At 39.2% G+C, this 22509-nt stretch overlaps 1 protein-coding gene across 3 annotated transcripts in view; it reads right to left on the reverse strand.

The window, feature by feature from the left end:
- LOC122540051 (tRNA selenocysteine 1-associated protein 1-like) overlaps window positions 1-22509 on the reverse strand; it is a 67320-nt gene that overhangs the window by 19842 nt on the left and 24969 nt on the right. Inside the window, exons 2-9 of one of the 3 annotated variants that reach the window (XM_043675386.1) lie at window positions 20790-20887; window positions 18837-18936; window positions 18298-18350; window positions 14681-14812; window positions 14144-14263; window positions 2783-2969; window positions 2594-2645; window positions 2092-2134 (exon numbers count right to left, since the gene is read on the reverse strand). In XM_043675386.1, coding sequence (XP_043531321.1) covers window positions 2121-2134; window positions 2594-2645; window positions 2783-2969; window positions 14144-14263; window positions 14681-14812; window positions 18298-18350; window positions 18837-18936; window positions 20790-20887 — 756 coding nt within the window. In that variant the 3' untranslated portion in view covers window positions 2092-2120. Of the gene's footprint in view, window positions 1-2091; window positions 2135-2593; window positions 2646-2782; window positions 2970-14143; window positions 14264-14680; window positions 14813-18297; window positions 18351-18836; window positions 18937-20789; window positions 20888-22509 lie in introns of those variants that run through there. The other 2 variants (XM_043675384.1, XM_043675385.1) reach the window with 2 other exon arrangements.

Raw genomic sequence — 22509 nt, forward strand, 5'->3', positions numbered from 1 at the left:
AACCTTTGAGTTTGTGGGCAGGCTTTGGGAAGAGGGGTGGTTGAGAGTTTGTCGCATCTGATCTACTCTTGTAACCACAGTTCTTAAAATGACTGGTCCAATTAATTCTCTGGTCACGTGTTAGCCCCCCAGGATATTGATACTGGGAAATTCAGTGATGGTGATGCCATTGATGGCAAGGGGCAATGATTTGTTTTTCTGAGATGGTGTGCTTCAGGAGGTCAGTGCTGGGTCCATCGTTGTTTGTTATCCAGATCAATGATCTGGAGGAGAAATGTATGAGGCATGATTAGTATTTTACAGATGATACTAAAACAGGTAGTATGGTGGACAGTGAAGAAGGTTATCAGAAATTACAGAACCTTGATCAGCTGTGGAAATGGGCTGAGAAATGGAGTTTAGTATAGATGAGGGCAAGGTCTTGCATTTTGCAAAGACTCAAGAGACTGAGTTCTAGGGAAAGGTTGGACAAACTGGGAGACAGGTGGGAAGAGAATCTTATAGATGTGGAAGAAATCATGAAAGACATCAATTGGCAAATACACTCAGTCTTTTTCCCAGGGTTGGAGGAGGAGAGGACAAGAGGTAAGAGGGGAAAGAATTAAAAAAAAACTGAGGGGCATTTTTTAACCCCCAAAACAGACATTTGTACATGTATGGAATGAGCTGCCAGCAGAAGTGGTTGAGGCATGTACATTAACATTTCAAAGGTGTTTGGACAAATGCAAAGATAGGAAAGGTTTAGAGGATATGGGTCAAACACAAAAGGGGTCAGCAAGGATGGACATTTTGGGTTGAATGGATCAGTTTGGGCCCAAGGGCCTGTCTCCATGCTATATGGCTCTGACTCTTGTATAGTGCAAGAGTCGGTCCAAACATTGTCCAGGGTTTGCTGCTTTTGAGCACATAGACTGTTTCAGTCACTTTAAATTGCATAATGTTCAGCATCATTCAAACATCGCCATTTGACCTTTTGATGAAGCAAAGAACATTGAAACAACTGAAGATAGCTGGATCTTTTCAAATGTACCATACAATCTGAACTGGTTTGTAGTTGCAACTTGGTGCAGGAATAAACCATTAGTCTGCTTTGCCATTCAAGAGATTTAAAAAAAAAAATCATATGGTACTGGGTTATAGTCCAGATTTATTTGAAACTGCAAGCTTTCAAAGCCCACGCTCCTTCCTCAGGTAGTCTCTCACAAACTGCCTGAAGGAAGGAGCAGATGCTCAGTTTCAAATAAACCTGTTGGACTCCTGACACTGGGTTATATAGGTATTTGACTTTGTCCACCCAGTCTAACACTGGCATTGCCACTGCCACATACTAATCTTTAAAATTCATATGCTTATCAAGGATCTACCTACCTCTAACAAAAAATACTATTTCAACTTTGGAGGAAGAGAGGTTCGAAGATTCTCAGAACTCAAAAAAAAAAAAACCCCTAGTTTAGATTCACCTAGAAGAAATTTCCACAATTTAGGATGCCAGACCAACAGCATGGTGATGATTGCAGAGCCACATGGAACTGGACCAGGTAGGGATAGATTTGCTTCCCTAAAAGTACATTGGGGAAACAGATCATTACATAGTCACTTTAGATTTGATGAAATTCAAATTCTAATTGAACGCCAATCTATTTAGAATGGTTGGAGTTGAACCCACATCACCAGAACATTAGTCTGGCTTACTAAGTGTTACACTTATGCCTGTCAAGATGCCTCACAATTAATAGGTCTCAAATCAACTTACTACTCATTCTCCTAAACGCCACACACACTATTCCACTTTTGCCTCATTAATATCCAGTATAACTGAAACAGGATCTCTTGAAGATTTTTTCCCCTTTGCAAAAGCATTTAGTTTTCCTAATTTCCTGCACAGTATCCTTTTGTGATTCACACACAAACACTCCAGCCACTTTGCAATCGCACACCAGTTACACAGTATGCACTGTTATGTTTCTCCTGCCAAAGCAAATAATTTTATATTTTACCACTTAATACTCCATTTGAAAGATCTTTGCCCACTCACCTATTCCTTTGCTGCTTCCATTAGGTCTTCCTCAAACTTACTTTCCTACTCATTTTTGTATCTTCAGCATTGGATGCATTTGGTATCATTGCCATTCACCTAAGTTAGTTATAAAAATTGTAAACTGCAGAACTCCCGTAGCATCTGTTGTGTACCACCAATTACATCTAGCCAATTAAAAAAGGTGACCCATTCATGGCGGACAGGAAAATTAGCTTACTTTCTTCATGGACATGTTTGGAATGTCCTATGATTATTTATACTCCACCTTTCATGTTGTCCCTTTTGTGCCTGTTAGTGCTCTGGCATTAGCAGTCATAAATCAAAAAGTACAATAATATTCACCACTTATATCCACATCATGACATATTTACTCAAATCACATACTAGGATTTTGTTTTTTTTTAAAAAAAAGTTATTGCATGAGCTATAAATAAATGCAACCTATAACCTACATTTAAAGTCATAGTTGTTATCAATGAGAAATATTTTCAACTTCATGGAGGACCCTGTAATGTTGATACAAATAAAACAATTTTTTTTTAAAATCATTTTTACCTTCCACTGGCTCCTCTTCAGTTTCATCAGGAATTATGGAATTCTGCTGAAACTGAAAATCATTTTCCAGTGAAATGAAGTAACATACAATAAATACATGTCAAAATTCAAAGAAAGAAAAGAGAGACACAGAGAGACACAGAGAAAAGAGAGAAGAGGAGAATGTACAAACTCAGGCACGGACTTTACCTCAGGCAGTTGTGTCATTTCTGTGATCAGGGAAGAGGTTACTGGTGGTGTTTCAGTGCTGCTATATTGTGGGTACCCATAGCTGTAGCTGCCATAGGGATCGTAGCCCCATTGAGAGTAATATTGCTGATAGTACTGTGTATAGTTGTAAGTAGCAGTTGATTGGTATTCTGGCTTGGTCTTCACACTGAAATTACACATTATATCCAAATGAACTCATCTCCTTCAATTGTAATCCAGGGAAGTAACAAAAAGGAACATTCACCTTTCAATCATTGATTTTACAGCATATGACCACAAGTTTCCAAAAATTAGGTTAGGATTTCAGTCATGTACTTCAACAAGATAAAGTTAGGAACATTAATCTGGAAAAGAAACAACATGCATGCAACATCCTTTGGAACAAACATTCAAATGTTGAAATTCAACACTTATTATTCTATTTGTAACTCACCTTTGCCAGTACCAGTACATATTGTGAGCAGTTTCTACATATTCTGCTTGATCACTACAAAAAGCCATGCTTAACTCTCCAAGTAATGAGACACAGATTCACTAGTTAAATAGGAAAAAAAACTGATCAGCTGTAAAGCCTTATCTTTGATTAAGTCTTGATCAATTTACTGACAACCACTTTTATCAATTACACCTGTGAATTATTTCTAATTTGGGAGTTGTAATAAACTAATCAAAATAGCCAGAACTGTTTAAAAGGTCTATTTACACAATTCCAAAGTTAATGAAGATCCCTGGATATTAAGAGGTTATCAAAATCAGGATAAAATATTTTGCAAACATTTTTCTTAAGAATACAAACTTTATTGCATCAAAAAAATTATTTAAATTTTTAGGCATCAAATTATTGTGCTGTCGTGGTCCTTTTTCCTCCAATGAAAGGTTACGTACATTAATTTGTAAATTTAAGAAAACCAATTTCTATAAAACTATTCACAATATGATTTGGATGAGGGAATTGAATGAAATATTTCCAATTTTGACAGAAAAATAAGTGGAACGTGAGAAGGGTGTGAAGAAGCTTCAAGGCAATTTAGAAATTTTGATTGAGTGGGAAGATACATGGCAGATGGAGTATTGCATAAAGAAGTGCAAAGTTGTCCAGTACAGTAGGAAAAATAGAATGGCAGTGTATTACTTATTATTATTCAAATAGTGATAGATTGAGAAATATTAATGCACAATGGGATCTGGGCATTTTTGTACACAAATTACTGAAAGTAAGCATCCATGTGCAGCAAAGTTAATAATGCTAATGTTATTTTGGCCTTTATTGCAAGAAGATTTGAGTTCAAGAGCAGGAAAGTTTATTGCAGCTGCAGAAGGCATGGTGAGGACTATATCTATAGTTTTGGTTTCCTAACCTAAGAAAGGATATACTTAATACAGAACGAGGGCAGGCAAAGTTCACAAGACTAATTCCTAGGATGGCGGAATTATAGCATGAGAGATTGGATTGACTAGTGCCAAAAGAGTCACTGGACTTAAAACATTAATTTTCTTTCCCTTCACAGATACTCTAAATATCTCCAGTTTTTCCAGCAATTTGTTTTTGTTTCAGATTTCCAGCATCTGAAGTTCTTTGCTTTACCTGGGTTATCTAGGCCTGTATTCATGAGTTTCAAAGAATGATGGGGGAACCTCACTGAAATACATAAAATTTTGAAAGGTCTGAAAATGGTTGCTTATAGGGATTATGTTTTCCCTGTCTAGAACAAGGGGCCATGGTGTCAGAATACAGCATTGGCCATACTGAACAAAAGTTTCTTCACTCAGTGGACGGTGAATCTTTGGAAATCTCTTTAGATATCTGGCCGCTATTCTATCTCAATGTCATATTCTTACTCTTTCCCTATACCCCTTTATAAAGGAAGAAAGGATTGCTTTCATGCCACTAATGGTTAACTTAATTTTTAAACGTATACTGGGGTCAAGATAAAGATGGTGATATTTGCTTTTTAATTAGTAACTCATTAAATCTTTATTTATAAGAAACATTGATTTCGACTTTGTGCTGGTAAAGACGCCAGTCAGCATTTACCATCATTATTCCACCAAAACTGACAATGAGTCTGAACTTGATCTTCACTGTTTAAAAAGCTAATTTGAAATAAAACGAAATTAAATACTTTTTGCATCCCAATTCGTGTGAATACTTCTATTTGATTGGATGCCTACCAATCTGTTGCCATCACAGCTGCAGCACCTCAAACATTTGATGTCAGATTTAAACTAAATTAGGGAAAATCCCTACCTCAGCCTGCGAGATATTTGCAGACAACTTTCTTCGAGATCAGTAACAACCATCCTTACTTTGTTGTTAAATGCTAAATCCTGGTTATTATATCGATCGCAGAGTAGCTAGAATTATGAAGTGGAAAGTTTTTAAAACTATAATACTTTATTCTCCAAACACTTAAATGGGTTTGCAAAATCTACAAAATTGCTGATCTTTCATTGCAAATTGGTATTAAGTGATTTATTCCATTAAGAAGAAAACTCTTGCCGAAATGAAATTTCTCATCTGTCTGATTTGGATACGCATAGAAAGTGAGAACTGCAGGTATTGGAAATCCGAGTTGAGAGTGTGGTGCTGGAAAAGCACAGCAGGTCAGGCAGCATCTGAGGAGCAGAAGAATCCATGTTTAAGTTCATGATTCCTGATCAAGGGCTTATGCCTAAAACGCCGAATTCTCCTGCGCCTTTCCAACACCACACTCTTGACTCTGTATTGGATACCCCTCTGGAACAGTCCTCAAGGCCACTGTGCTATTTAATTGCATTTTTTAAAAAAGGCCATTGGAGATTATGAGTTATATGGAGAGACTAGAAAAACTCAGCTTAATTGCAGAAAGTGCTCAAGAAACCCAGCAAGTCTGGTAGCATCTGTGGGGAGTTTTGAATCTGATATGACTCTGAAGAAGTCAGATCAGACCTGAAATATTAATTCTGCTTCTTTCTCCAAAGTTGCTGCCAGACCTGCTGAATTTCTGTAACATTTCTCTTAAAAACTTCTATTTTTATTCCAGATTTTGAGTATGCATGTACTTTTATTTGTCCTTCTTTTCCACCTACTTAACTTTGCTCAATATCCCTTGGCAAATACAGCAAGGATTTATAAAGGCTAGATTAGATTAGATTACTTACAGTGTGGAAACAGGCCCTTCGACCCAACAAGTCCACACCGACCTGCCGAAGCGCAACCCACCCATACCCCTTACCTAACACTACGGGCAATTTAGCATGGCCAATTCACCTGACCCGCACATCTTTGGACTGTGGGAGGAAACCAGAGCACCCGGAGGAAACCCACGCAGACACGGGGAGAACATGCAAACTCCACAGTCAGTCGCCTGAGGTGGGAATTGAACCCGGGTCTCTGGCGCTGTGAGGCAGCAGTGCTAACCACTGTGCCACCATGCCGCCCACATACCTAGGTCATACCTAAAAAAAACTTCATGGAACTTACTGAAGAATCGACTGAAGTTGGGGATAGGGGATGTCTATGAATGTTATCTAAATGTGAAATTCCTCCTAAGAAGAAGTTAGCAAAAGTTGAAGTCCATGGAATTGCTGGCAATATAAAGCCACATATCAACATTGAGAGGGAACTTCTTCACTCAGATTTATGGTATTCCCTGACCAGTGAAGTGGTTGAGGCTTCCTCAGTAAATGTTTTTAAAGCGGAGATAATTTTTTGAACAGGAAAGGAATTAAGGATTATGGTGAGAGGGTGGATAAGTAGAGCTGAGGCCACAAGAAGATCAGCCATGATTTTACTAAATGGTGGATCAGGCTCCAAGTGCCAGATGGCCTATTCCTACTCCTAGTTTTTAGACTAGATTAGATTAGATTACAATGTGGAAACAGGCCCTTCGGCCCAACAAGTCCACACCGACCCGCCGAAGCGAAACCCACCCATACCCCTACATTTACCCCTTACCTAACACTACAGGCAATTTAGTATGGCCAATTCACCTGACCCTGCACATCTTTGGATGGTGGGAGGAAACCGGAGCACCCGGAGGAAACCCACGCAGACACGGGGAGAACGTGCAAACTCCACACAGTCAGTCGCCTGAGGCGGGAATTGAACCCGGGTCTCTGACGCTGTGAGGCAGCAGTGCTAACCACTGTGCCACCGTACATAAGGTGGCACAGTGGTTAGCACTGCTGATGATGATTTGTATCATCATCAAATAAGAACATAGTTCTTATGTTCTTATTTGATGATGATACAAAGACAAGTCATACTGTATGTACTGTGAATGAAATAATGAGATTTTGATAGATTAGGTGAATTGACAAATGAATTTTAAAGTAATTGTAAGGGTTAAGCAGAGTTAAAAGGGCATGGTAAGAAAGCTACAATCTGTGGATGTACAAAGAAGACTGATAGTTTAGATACATATCTCATTAAAAAGTCATGACATGATCAAAAAAGATAATGGAATAATGGCCTTTATATCTAGAACAATATAAAAAACATTGAACACAGGAACAGCACACAAACCAACAGCCACTCTCAGACAACAACTCACCAGGACGAAGGAACCGACACCCAGCATGAGCAAAACCAATGTAGTGTACAAAATCCCTTGCAAAGACTGCACAAAACACTACATAGGACAAACAGGAAGACAGCTAACGATCCGCATCCATGAACACCAACTAGCCACGAAACGACATGACCAGCTATCCTTAGAATTCCTAGAGGCATGGCACTCATCCACAGATTCAATCAATAAGCACATCGGCCTGGACCCAATATACCGGCCACTGCAGCAGACAGCTGGAACTGACAACCGGATGCGGCAGATACAAATCACTATAAATGCCGGAGGAAACGTCACAGAAGCGCTTCACAGGAGGCTCCCAAGCACTGAGGATGTCACCAAGACAGGGGACGAAACGTCTGCAACACAAATTCCCAGTTCGGCGAACAGAACCACAACAATAATGAGAAAGTTAACTGGATGAACATAGCTGTGCAATTTTCCATTTTGTCAGTTAATGTTGTAATTGTAATGGAGCACCTTCGGTAAATGTATGAGCAGTTCCAACAAACAGATCTTCAGCTTTCAATGAAATGGTTTGTAAGAACCATGGCCTTTGCTGTGTTTTGTGCCCTCAACTGGGCCTTAATATCTTCCAGGCAGAATCAAAATAGTGAAGATTGACATCCATGATGTAAATCTCAGAAGGAGGTCAAAATAGAACAACCAATCAGCACTTCTGCTGAAGAGTATGCAAATTATATATCTTGTCCTTTTGCTCCTGTACTGGACTCTGCCATTACTATAAATGAGTATGTTCATGGAGCTTTGTACTTCGAGGAGAAAGTGAGGTCTGCAGATGCTGGAGATCAGAGCTGAAAATGTGTTGCTGGAAAAGCGCAGCAGGTCAGGCAGCATCCAGGGAACAGGAGAATCGACGTTTCAGGCATAAGCCCTTCTTCAAGAAGAAGGGCTTATGCCCGAAACGTCGATTCTCCTGTTCCCTGGATGCTGCCTGACCTGCTGCGCTTTTCCAGCAACACATTTTCAGCTTTGTACTTCCACTGTTTAATTCACCATGACCATTCATCATGGTAGAACTGCAGAGTTTTTATTTGATCCTTTAGTTGTGGAATCACAATTCCATCTACAGCAAGCTGCTTCTACTATTTAAAAGCATGATGTGTTTTGTAATTCCACCACGTTGATTTTTAGGCTCATTTTTAGGTGAACTTTTAAGATTCTGTTCTTGATTTGCTTTCTTACACTCCTCAATGAACCAAGATTGGTCACCTGGCTTGATGGGAATGGTAGAATGAGGAAGATGATGGGAGTATGTTGTTAAATATTGAGGTGGAACATAATTCTGGTGTTGGTAGAAGCACTGAAACAACAGTAGGTCATTTTGCATCTCAACTTTGTTCCACCCGTTGAAATCAAGACAATCTGCAACCTTAATATTCATTTACCTTAGTCTCGTATCCCTTTACACATTTGGATAAAAATCTAACAATCTCAAGTTTAAAACCTAAACTTGATTTAGCATCAGTTACTATTTACAAAGAGTTTCTCAACTTCTACTATCCTTTGGGTAATATTTTATGCCGACCCTTAGCAGGTTTGGAGGTAACACATTTAATTGGTGGAGGGGGCGGGATTTCAATACTTTCTCACCTCCACTGCCACTAAGTTTGTGATCAAATTCTTTCACCATTACTTCCCTCAGGTCGGAGTCATTCAACAATCTTGTCTGTGTCTCCTATGGATGGATTTCCAGCAGTAGGTTCTGCATTCCCAGCTGTACAGCTGAACTGATGGTCTGGTCAGCAAACTTTTATCTTCATTCTGGAAGGCAATTACAGATGATCTGTAATTGTCTGACTGTGCTTTCTCCAAAGGAGGCAATCATATTTCACTGATCTCCTGCTGACAGCCAAAGTCCCTATTATGTCCAGAAAAGCCTCAACTTATAAATGTGGAAATATTTCCTAGTTTTATTCTGAAAAGGTGTGGATTCAGACCAAGCCTTCTCATCCTAGGCTGTCAATACACAAAAATACTTCCTCCACATCAATTCTATCTGTTTTCCTGAATATCCTGAAAATTGCCTTTTCTGCTGCTTTCAAGGATCAATGGACATGCACACCAAGATTCCTTTTATCATCTGTATTTCATAAGGTCCTACCATTCAACATGTACTCTCTCCTCTCAATAATTCTTTCAAAATGCGTTATCATACTTTTTTTAGGACTAAATTCAACTTGCTATGTTCAGTCTATTTGACCAGCCAGTCTGTACTGACCTATAGTCCAAGGCATTCCTCTTTGCTATTTTTACTACACTATCAATTTTCATGTCGCCTGCAAATTTACTGATCATGCCTCCTTACATTCATGTCTAGAGCATGAATATACACAACAACATAGACAACAGCAAGAGACCCAGCATCAAACATGGTACACCACTGGATACAGAGCTGGAAATGTGTTGCTGGAAAAGCGCAGCAGGTCAGGCAGCATCCAGGGAACAGGAGAATCGACGTTTCGGGCATAAGCCCTTCTTCAGGAATCCTGACGAGAACGAGGGTAGGTCCGATCAAGGACAGTAGTGGGAGACTGTGTATTGAGTCGGAAGAGATAGGAGAGGTCTTGAACAAGTACTTCTCTTCAGTATTTACGAACGAGAGTAGACAGTCAGAAACTTTTTCCCCGGGTACAACAGAGTGTTACAAGGGGACATAAATTTAAGGTGAAGGGTGGAAGGTATAGGGGAGATGTCAGGGGTGGGTTCTTTACCCAGAGAGTGGTGGGGGCATGGAGTGCGCTGCCCGTGGGAGTGGTAGAGTCGGAATCATTAGTGACCTTTAAGCGGCATTTGGATAGGTACATGGATGGGTACTTAATCTAGGTTAGAAGTTCGGCACAACATCGTGGGCCGAAGGGCCTGTTCTGTGCTGTATTGTTCTATGTTCTATGTTCTATGTTCTATGGATACAGGCTGCCAGAGAAAAAATATCCTTCCACTCTCACCTGCTGCTTCTACCAGTAAGCCAACTTCGGATCCAATTTGCCAAACTTCCCTGGAATCCATTGGCTTTTAGCTTCTTAACCAGGCTGCCATGAGACACACTGAAATTCACGTGGACCACATCAACTGTACTGCACTCATCTCACACATCTAGCCACTTATTCAAATAAAATTCAACCAACTTTGTTAGACGCAATCTCCTACTGATAAAGCAATGGGATTATCCTCGATCATTCTTTGTCTTTTCATATGGAGATTAATTCTGTCTTTCAGAACTTTTTCCAATAATTTCCCAGATGTTAGACTCACTGGCCTACAGTTTCCTGGTTTATCCCTGCCTCTCTTTTTGAATAATAAATACCACTGTCCTGCAGTCCTCTGGCACTCTTTCTGTGGCCAAAGAGTATTTGAAAATTAAACTCAGAGTAACTGCACAGCAGTCTGGAACACATCTCTTCTGGGCCCACTCCTTCAAGCCCACTAAGACGAATAATCCTTCCTCCCTCTCAATGCTAATTTAAGGCCCCACATGGCAGTCCGGTCAAAAATGTAAAAGCACATGGATACAGGATAATGTGTTGAATTGGATCCAAAATTGGTTTATGAACATGAAAAAAGGGAAAAAACAGGATATAAAGCTGTTTCAAGTGGTGTTCCACAAGCCTTGATGTTGAAATCCATGCTATTTGCTTTACATGTTAATGATTTGGGCTTGACCTTGGGGAGCACAATTGGGAAATTAGCAGACAACACAAAAATTAGCCATGTAGAGGATAGCTGTAGGTGCCAAATGATATAGAGGAGTTGGTGGAGTGGGTAAGAAAGAGACAGATGCAGTTCAATTCAATGAGGTAATGCATTCCGGGAAGTCAAACAGTAAAATGGAATATATAAAATTTTTTTTATGTCTCAGCCCCCTTCCCTCTCCACATTCCTGATGGTAGGCAGAAGATCGAAACATCAACTCTCCTGCTCCTCACATGCTGTCAAACCTGCTGTGCTTTTCCAGGGCACACTTTTTGACATATATGAAGATGGGTAGATGAAGTGAAAGATCTTTGTGGGCGGCACGGTGGCACAGTGGTTAGCACTGCTGCCTCACAGCGCCAGAGACCCGGGTTCAATTCCCGACTCAGGCGACTGACTGTGTGGAGTTTGCACGTTCTCCCCGTGTCTGCGTGGGTTTCCTCCGGGTGCTCCGGTTTCCTCCCACAATCCAAAAATGTGCGGGTCAGGTGAATTGGCCATGCTAAATTGCCCGTAGTGTTAGGTTAAAGGGGTAAATGTAGGGGTATGGGTGGGTTGCGCTTCGGCGGGTCGGTGTGGACTTGTTGGGCCGAAGGGCCTGTTTCCACACTGTAAGTAATCTGTAAGTAATCTAATCTAATCTTGGTGTGCAAGTGCACAGGTCCCTAAGTGTAGCAGAATAGGTAAAGAAGGAGAAGCAGAATGCTCTCCTTCATTGGCAGAGGTTTAGGAATACAATAATAGGGATATTATGATGAATCTGTATAATGATGAGGAGATGCCACTGTTGGACAGGGGTACACAAAGTCAGAAGTGAGACAACACTAGGTTACAGTCCAACAAGTTTATTTAAAATCACAAACTTTTGGAGCGCTACTCCTTCGTCAGGTGATTTCTGACTTTGAAACTGTATAAGACGCTGTCGAAGCCACAACTGGAGTACTGTGTGCAGTTCAGGTTACCACATTCCAGGAACGACCTATTGCTCAGACAGTTCAAAATAACAAGATTTAAGTGGCAGAGGGATTAGAGGGGATTTGATGAAAACTTTTTCTATGTACACCGTGGTGAGGATCTGGAATTCAATGCATGCATATTGGCATAGAATCTCACCTGGTCCCTCAACACCAGCTGCATAGCCAAAAAAGCGCAGCAGCGTATCTACTTTCTGCCCATCCTCACCACATTCCACAGAGGGTTCATTGACAGTAACCTGAGCTGCTGCCATCACTGCTTGGTTCGTGAATTGCACCGTCTCAGATCGTAAGATCCTACAATGGATAGTGAGGACTGCTGAGAGGATCATTGGGGTCTGTCCTTCCTCCATTACATACATTAACACAACACATTGCATCTGAAAGGTTATGAGCATTGTGGAAGACCCCACACACCCCTCACTCAAATTCTTTTCCCTCCTGCCATCTGGCAGAAGATACTGGAGCATTCTGTCTCTTACGGCCAGACTGTGCAACAGTTTCTTCTCCCGGGCCATCCGGCTCCTTAACACTGTACATTCAGACTCTATTCCATCTGAAACTCTTTGCATGACTTCGGAATTGCTGCTAGAAACAATGTTTTATTAATTATCATTCTTTTATTACATTGTAATCTGCCTATTGTCTTGACGTATCAGGAATCACTGTGCTGTCTTGCATGTTTTGGACTTCATGCCACCATTTGTAGGATTGTGTAGTTTGTGCTGTCCATGTAGCACCTTGGACCAGGAGGAATGGTGTCTCGCTTTTATTGTATTAATTATATATGGTAAAAATGATAAATATATCTACTGCTGACTCTTGTGTTGTGAAAACTCTTGTCAAAAGTACCTGAATCTGCACCTTAAATGCTGTCAGCTGCAGGACTATGGTCTATGGACAGAAAAGTGAATTAGAAACAGCATCTGTGTCTCAAGTTGGCCTGGGACAAAATGAGCTGCAAGAGTACAGAAGAGGGCCAAGCATTTCTGTGGTTCCATGGTTCTAACACCTCCTAAAACCATATATAGATTGCCAACTTGGGTCCTAATGTGCCCTACTTTGTCCCTAGTGTTTTATATTACACTTATAAAATGTCTTTGGACTTTCTTTAACATTATCCATCAGTATTTTTTCGTATCCTCTTTTTCCATTTCTTTTTTAAGTAACTGGCTGCACTCACTATACTCAAAGGCATCCTGTTTTGAGCACTCGCTCTCTGCTGTAAGCTTCCGTTTTTACCTTATCCAATACCACATATGCCATTGATATCCAGAGTACTCTGTATTTATTAGGCCTACCCTTCACCTTCATAGAAACGTTCTGGTGCTATACCCTCACTATATCATCCTTTTGATTGATTGCTTGGATGTGGATTTTCCTGCAGGTAGCTGCTCCCAGTGCACTTTGGTCAGATCCAGCCTTATCATGTTGAAATCAGCCTTCAGAACCTTTATTTCTGACCCAACTTTATCCTTGGCTTTATCAACAATGACTAAGTCTTTCTGAATGTTGGTCTTCATCACTGCTGTGCTTTCCACTGACTGATTTACCAATGCCATCTTTGTTCCCTAAAATTAGGCCAGCATCATTCTCTCTTTTTATATGATGGCTTAAAAAGAAACTCTTCTGGACACATTTTAAGAATTCTAACCCCCTGCCGTTCACGCTTTGTCCACCCCAGTAAATATTGGGAAAGCTGAAATCCCTTACAATTATTATCCTACTATTTCTACACTTTTGAGATTTGCCTAGGAAACTGTATTTCTCTCCCTGTCTGGGAGTCCTGTTACAAGAGATCAGTTACATTTTTAGTTCTACAGCTTCTTGTTGTGCTTTTCTTCCCCTAGTGAAATTTTCAGTTTAATGCTCTTTCATTTCTGTGACCTGCGTGAAAGGATATGATAAGATTTCTCATTGAAAAGTTTAATTGGAGTTGGTTTCTGCCAATCAGTTTAGGTTCAAGATTATTCTGGTTGTCCATGACACAGCTGCATTCCTAATAATCTGAATCCCATTTATTGACTGAAATCTGGTTAGTTCCTCCTTCAAATCCTGAGACTTTGTTATTCCACTTCCCATAGCAGGATGGTACAGCTTACCTTTTAGGTACTGCTATGCTTATTCGGATCGGCTTTCCTCCTAATCCTTTGCTGTTCTGACATTCTTCCAAAGCTTTTTTCTGTTCTGCTTCATCAGAAAACCTGACAAACCCAAAACCTCTAGCAAAAGAAGAACAGATAACTGTTTACATTGCAGCCATCTTATGGAATGAACTGGCTTGAATCAACAGATTGTAAATGGTTTGAACCACATAATATTAGAGTTATTACTTTACATCTGAGGTACCATCAGTCCAAGTATTTGGGATCCTTGTTAATCCTAGCTGGGACAGAAAGAACGTTCTTATTCAATGTATGGCATGTTTTTCATTAGCCACTGTGGTTTATTAAAAAAAAGGGCTGTTGCATAACAGTGATCATTAAGTGGCCATTTAACATAAGTTATAACTAAATTTCACATTTCTTAAAACAAAGACATACAAATTACATTGATAACTGCAGTTTGCTGAGAAGTCTTTCTCTAAGGTGTCTGTAGAAGTATAAGCTCGAAGCATTGACACAAAACAGTTATAATACCTTGAGTTTCCAGATGTGTCTGTCACCACTTTTCCACCTCTACAAGATGGATATTTTTTCACAAAGTAATCATAGAGGTGAAAATCATCAACTTCAGGAGAGAGATCGCCCACAAATATGGAATATTCCTGGCTGTTGAACAAGACGTATTGCATGAAAATGTAGTTGGAGCCAAATGCAACGGAAGCACTACCTTCTGTATTCTAACTTAAGGATAATAGACATTGGAAGCATTTCTATAAAGTCCAACAAAAAGCACATTTGACAAAATACAGTAATATGCTCATGTTGTCTGCAAAGGTTCAAACTGATATGCATATAAAACCTTGATCAGAACAACTAGGAGTATGCAATTCAGCCCCGTGAGCCTGCTCTGCACTCGATACAATCAAGACTGCTCTCCTTTCAGGATCAACTCAATTCCATTAGATTATATCTCTTCTCATTCTTCTAACCTCTACGTTATTTGTTTTCTGTTTTTTTACCTTTAGAAAACTATTAGTAGTGAACAAAGCAAAGTTTAAGCCATGGTGTGGATATCTCGAGGTCTCTCCTGCCCTAAGCAGAAGTATTCATCTTGATCGGAAGGACCAATGGGCTGAGGGGTGGCAGATCCAGTTTAATTTAGATTAATGTGAGCTGCGGCATTTTGGAAAGGCAAATCAGTGCAGGGCTTATACACTTAATGCTAAGGCCTTGGAGAGTGTTGCTGAACAAAGAGACCTTGGAATGCGGGTTCATAGTCCCTTGAAAGTGGAGTTGCATGGAGCTAGGGTAGTGAAGGCATTTGGTACGCTTGCCTTTATTAATCAGAGCATTGAGTATAGGAGTTGGAGGTCAGGAGTCATTGGTTAAGCCACTTTCCGAATACTCCATTAAATTCTGCTACAGGAAGGATAGTGTTAAATTTTAAAGGTTTGAGAAAAGATTAACAAGGAAGTTACAAGGGTTGGAGGGTTGAGCTATAGGGAGAGGTTGAATAGGCTGGGGCTATTTTCTTGTGTGTCGGAAGCTGACAGGTTATGCTATTTTATAAGCCTTATGTTTATAAAATCATGAGGGGCATGGACAGGGTGAACAGCCAAGGTTTAGGATTTAGGATTAGTGACCATAAGATTTAGGTTGGCTATGGAAAAGAGTAAAGGACTATCTGGAATAAGAAAAATTCACTCGGGGAAAGCCAACTTTAATGGGAAAAGAATGAATGTGGCCCAGATAAATAGACATCAAAGAGTAACATGCAAAACTATAACTGAACACTGATACCCTCTAAAAGGTATAGTTTAAGTAGACTTAAGGTATATTCACATAAAGGAGAAAAATTAGGCAAACAAATCCAGAGCTCACCGGATCATGAAAGAGATAGAGATAAAGATAAAACAGAAGAAGTGATCCTACAGACAGTTGCCAGATGGATCAAATAATTGAGAACTAAGTTAAATATAGAAGGTACAGAGGGAAATTGAGAATAAAAGAAAAACAACATATGCAAATAGACTGGCAGCTAACACAACAGGGAACCTGGATGTGTTCTATATGCATATAAGTAGTAAGTGGATGGTGAGAAGGAAGAGTTAGTGGACCACAATGGGAACTTACACATGGATGCAAGGGACATGGTGAAGGAATGAAATGAATACTTTGCTTTCATTTTTCGAAGATGCTGCTGCATAGATCATGTTGAAAGAGGAGGTAGTTCATCACTTGAAGGGTTAAAAATTGATTTGGAATCAGTTTTAGATAGGCTGTGCTTAATGTTGATAAAGGACCAGGACCGGATGAGTAGGATCCAAGGATACTGATGGAATTGTGAATGGAAATTGGAAGGGAACTGGCCACAATTTTCCAATCTTCCTTAGACTCAGAGATGATGCCAGAAAAGTGGAGAATTTTAAATATTATGACGTTATTCAAAAAAGATGAGCCCAGTTACTACAAATCAAGTAATTTAACTTCCGATGGGGAAGTTTTTAGAAATGATAGCTCAGGACAAAATTGATAGTTACTTAACAAATGCAAATCTTCTCCTTGGAGATGAGAATTTAAAAGATTTGACAGAGATATTCAAAATCATGAGGGATCAGCACAGATTAGTTTAGGGAGAAAACTGTTCCCACAGGTAGAAGGAGCAAGAATCAAGATTTAAGAGTACTGACAAAAGAAGTAATAGTGATATAAGGGAAAAAAAATCATGCAGTGAGTGATTAAGGTTTGATATTGTATGGTAGAGTGGAGTTGAGACTTTCAAAAGGGAATCGGACAATTATCTGAAAAGCAAAATTTTCAAGGTAATGAGGAAAAGGCGGGTGAATTGCTCATTCCAGGAGGCAGCACAGGCACAAAAGTATGAATGGATTTCATGTGTTCTGCCACAACTCGATGGTTCTAGACCATCAAAACCTAAATCTGATTCCCTCTGCACAATTCCTGCCTTGCATGTATATTTCAAGGATTTTCGTTAGTTATAAACAAAAGTTTATTTGGAATGGAGCCTGCAAGAATTTTCCATAACACATATTCTTGAGAATGAAACATGATTTGAAGACTTCAACTGCTGTGCAGTTGAAAATGCTTTCAACAAAGTATGTGAAGGATCTGTTTTGTGTTAAATGTCTTATGCTGGAAAAGAATGAGATCAAAAGTCAATTTTTTAAACTCAGTTTCAGATTTATTCACAAACTAAGATATTACAAATGTATATCTTCAAACTCTGCAACCCACTGTGCCCATCAGAGATAAATCTCTTTAAACCTCTCTTTGGCACCAATAAATCAATTAAGTGCCCTGCGTGAAATAGCAATAAAATCCAATGTGATGAAAACAAAAGTGTTTACATAAAGTTTTAAGATTTAATCAAACCATAATTCCTGGTGTCAATGATGCACGCCAGCCTCACTACCCCAGTGTCTATCAGTTATGGTAGGCGTCAAGTGTATCAGTGGACACCCCCCCTCTCCAGGGAGGCCCTGTATTGGATGCAATCACAGGAAGCAGTAAGTCAGGCCAAACAACCCAAGTATCTCTTTATGTGAACGAGTAACTATCCAGTCAGTGCCTCTACCTGTATAAAACACATCCTTAATTTATAAGACTTATATGAGACTGATTTAGTTTTCATTCCACTCCCGTACAAATAGAATGCTTAGATGGAATCACAATCCCAGTGTCACTGACAGTCAAAAAACTGAACAAGCATGTTCTATTCCACCACAGAAAACGTTTTAAATAATTGCATTATGTGCAGTAGTACATAATATATTGTGTGATATATAGCATCAGTTTTTAGTTTTTATAGAGCATCAATTTTTATAGCATTATTTTTACAGCATCAGTTTGCAAAATGAAAATAATAAATTAGTTCTATAAATTTCTAGTCTGCAGTTTATAAAGCGTACAGACTAGTTTATAATTGAGTGTTTTAAGTGTTTTCAAATTTGGCAGTTTTGTCATTTTATAATTACTTGAATTAGAACTTTGATTCCTTTATTACAATTGATTTTTCTCATGAAAGAGTGCTGTTTCCAATAATTCTCCTCTTACACCCAATAAAAATTTGTATAAATGGAAAATAATAGAATACAGAGGGTAAAAAAGTCAAAATGGACAAAAATACATACCCTACATCTGCTTTTTTTCCATAGGTTGCATAATTCAACTTGAATTTTTTGGGCTGTACATATAAAACAAGGAAAATTAGAATTTTATCAGTATCCATTTCAAATACAGTAAAAGGAAAGACATGCATTTATCTACTTTTCATAATCACAAAATATTTTAACATTCAATTAAGACATTCTGAAGTCTTGTGACTTTTGGAATGTGGGAAATGCAGCAGCCAATTTACAAACAGTGAGTTCATATAAATTACATGGTAAGAATCAAAACAATTGTTTGTGATTTTGATTAAGGGATATACTGACTTGGATGCCAGGGATCATCTTTGCTCTTCTTTGAAATAGTATCATCAGATATTTATGTACACCAAAGAGAACTGATAAGGCCTCTCATCAGAAAGACTGCACTTACAACAATGCAGCATTTCCTCAGTACCACACTTAAAAGATCAACCTTGATTTTATGCTTAAGTTTTGGAGTGGTAGATAAATCCAAACATCTGAAGTTGAGACAATGACAGCCATTCAGTGAAGAGATTTACCGGATTTGAACCTGGCAAAGGCTTCCCATTTAGTTTATGAAGACAACGATCAGCTGCAGTTTGGTCAGCTAATTCCACAAAGCAATATCCTGCGAGTGTTCTGAAATTAAACCAGACATCAATGTGCAGAAAACCAATGTGCAGGACCACAGAGAATAATGCAATCACATCGTACTCACAAAAGGCTTCAAAGCTGAATTTTATGTAAGCTATGCAAAAGATTTCATTTTATATTTTGCAATAGTTTTGATTGCAGTATGCAGCAAAGTCTTTCCATGTTAAATATGTAAGTAGTATTTTGTAAGTGTACCATTTTGCTGAAGCCATACACATGCTACTAACTTAGTGAATTAGCTATGTTTCATGAGTGTTGACAGGACACTTAAATGAAACCAATATAGGTCTTGAAAATTAACATTGTTTCTCCCCAGAGACTTTCTGACCTGCTGTGCCTCCACCATTTTCTGCTTTTGTTTCCAGGCAGGATGATCATGATACATTTGACACCCATATGCACACACTGTCCAGCAATGTCCAACAATATTCCATATTTAAGCATAAAAATACACTGACATATTTCATTATTAATAGGGACAGAGCAGTAGTGAGGAATTCAGATCTGTTTATTTATAATTCCCTATTAGTACTTATCATCAGTGCAACATCTCATACCTAAAAGGCATATCATCTCTTCTACCTCAACTAACTACAGTGAATTGCAAAGGGATATGTGTACAATTGTACCTCCTTCTTCAGAAACAACGTGAAATCATTCATTATAAGGCTCAAAGAGCACAGCATATCCCTGACGTCTAAATTTAAAGTTTTAGCAAAGCCTCCAGTTGCTAAAGATAGCACACTTAGGAAAAATGACAAAACATATGATACTATAGATTTACCATGCAAACTAGTGGCCTACATGTCAGTCATTGAAAATGAAAGGATAGGCCTTCCTGGCACTGGACAGCAGCAGGAAACCCAACTGTCCCACTCTTGTCCAGGGCGAGGTTATTAACCAACTTCTAGACCACCAAGATAGAGCCTAATCCATAGCAGAGTCATATTCTGAGTGTAGGAGTATGAAATTTAAGTACTTTTGCAAGATTTTAGGGAGACAATGCCTGACTACTGATGGAGATCAGCAATCAGAAAATCTTAGCTGCCTCACATTTACAGGCCTTGCCAAACAGTTGACAGGTATATGGACAGGTACATGGAGGAACATCTTAAAATTCTGCTTCAATCAATGCTTTCACCAATGGAGCACTCATCAAGTATTACTTCAGAAAAACAAAGTGATATGTTGTAAATGCCCGTCCTGCCTCATTACCATTAACTGAGTACCAAACCTGCAGCAGCATTCTACTGCCTCATTGAAAATTGAGTAAAGCAGATTTTAACCCTTTTCCCTGTTCTTTTCTTCCCTGGTAACGTAAATAGAGATAAGAGTGGGCAAACATCAGGAACATCATCAGCTTTGAAATTGCTGCAGACTTGACAGAAGAAAAAGGTTAGAGATATTGATTGGGACTTGTTGTCAGACAAAATCATAACAGGAAAAATAATCAAAGAAGTTTGACCTATATTATATGCGTGTTGACTGATAAAGAGCCAATCCCAGTTTCCATCTTTTGATCCCTTGCAGCCTTTGAAACCTTGTAGTTCTTTAAATAGAGGGTTTCTCTATTGAAATAAAAACTCTTGACCAAAATCTATGCCCCTAATGCTATATAGACCCCCATCCCTTAAGTTTATCCAATTTGATTAGGTCTCCTCTCAGCCTCTTCTGAAACAAAGAAAATAAAACAAGCCTGTCCAATCTTCACATAAACTTTAATCCATTTCGTATTTTAATAAAGGATGATGAAAATATCAACAGTGATTGTGCTGATGTTACACCTCCGGAACTCTGAGCTCCAAATAATTCAATGCAATTTTATAGTTGTTTCTTACCCAGTCATTCTGTTGCTAATGATTTTCACATTAACAGTTGGCTCACCCATTGCAGTAAAGGCTTGCTTGATAAAAGTCTCGTCCATATACTGTTCCAACTAAAAAGGAAGGGAAAAAATGTGATAATAATTTCCTTGTATCCAGTTGATTTTGAGGTATACAACAGTAAGTTCTTTAAAGTACCATTTTAAAAACTTGCCAAGTTCTAAAAATCAATACATGTGGTATACTTAACCAACAGATGGAAGGAAAGTTACTTTAAAAGTTGTTTAGACAAAAGTTAATGCATAATAACCTAAATTTCCCGTATACCAGTAGAAACTCAGGTTTGTGTAAACAGTTTAACTCATTCATAGACAGCATATAACAGCAATAACATACATTTTTATGGAACCCTTCAGAGAGGGTAGCACTTAAATCATTTCACAAGGAACACATAGTATCAACTGCAATCTATGCCAGTGAGGCATGGAAGGCAAAAGTTGGACATATTCCACCAGCTATGCCTGTTTAAGAACCTGGACTTCACTTGGAGAAATAAAATCACCAAAGAAGAAGTGCTACACAAGTCAGAAGCACCTACAGGATATCATGATAGAGAGACGTGCAAAAATAGTATTTTACCTTCTGGATGTACACTTGTAGCCAAAAAATGGAGGTCAAAGTTATTTTCTCCCTTTCTTGAAGGCCTCCCATTACTCTTATAGTTGCTTACTTTCAACTAACTGATTCTAGACCACTTTTGCCAAATCATATTTTAGCTAAGTAAAATTAACTTTCCTCATTAAGTTCTTTGCCCTTTCTCAACATTCTAAATCACATGAATAATGATTACTACCACAAACATATTCTCCCACTGTACTCTTTTTATCTGTCCAGCTTCATTCCCTAAAACAAAGTCCAGAAGGATCCCTATACTTTTGGGCCTTGCCATATCCTGGCTAAAAAAGTTATAAATGCACTTTAAGAATTCATAGAATCACACAGTACAGAAGAGGCCCTTTGCCCTAACAAATCTGCACTGACAAAAAAACTAAGTCTATGCAAGCTCAACCTTCCAGCACTAGACCCATAGCCATAGCCTTGAATGTAATGACACTTCAAATGCTCACCCCGTACTTTTTGAAGGTTGTGAGGTTTCCCGCCTCAACCTCCCTCCCAAATTCCCATCATCCTTTGATAAAACATTTTTCATCAAATCCCTTTAAACCTCTCACTTCTCATCTTAAGATTATGCCCCATTGTTATTGACCCTTCACCTGTGGGAATAGCTGCTTTCTATCCATCCTGACCATGCCCCTCATAATCTTAAACACTTCCAACAGGTCTCCCTTCATCCATCTATGTTCCAGAGTAAATAAGCTGAAAAATGTATTGCTGGAAAAGCGCAGCAGGTCAGACAGCATCCAAGGAGCAGGAGAATCGACGTTTCGGGCATAAGCCCTTCTTTAGGAATGAGGGAGGTGTGCCAAGCAGGCTAAGATAAGGGACTTGGGGGAGGGGCGATGGTAATGTGATAGGTGGGAGGTGGTTAAGGTGAGGGTGATAGGCCGGAGAGGGGGTGGGGGTGGAGAGGTCGGGAAGAAGATTGCAGGTCAAGAAGGCGGTGCTGAGTCCGAGGGTTGGGACTGAGATGAGGTGGAAGGAGGGGGGAAATTAGAAAGATGGAGAAATCTGAATTCATCCTACAAGGAGAGCTAGAAGAGAAAGGTGAGCCACC

The sequence above is a fragment of the Chiloscyllium plagiosum genome, chromosome 33, assembly GCF_004010195.1.
Source record: "Chiloscyllium plagiosum isolate BGI_BamShark_2017 chromosome 33, ASM401019v2, whole genome shotgun sequence".
In the NCBI taxonomy this organism is placed as follows: Eukaryota; Metazoa; Chordata; class Chondrichthyes; order Orectolobiformes; family Hemiscylliidae; genus Chiloscyllium; species Chiloscyllium plagiosum.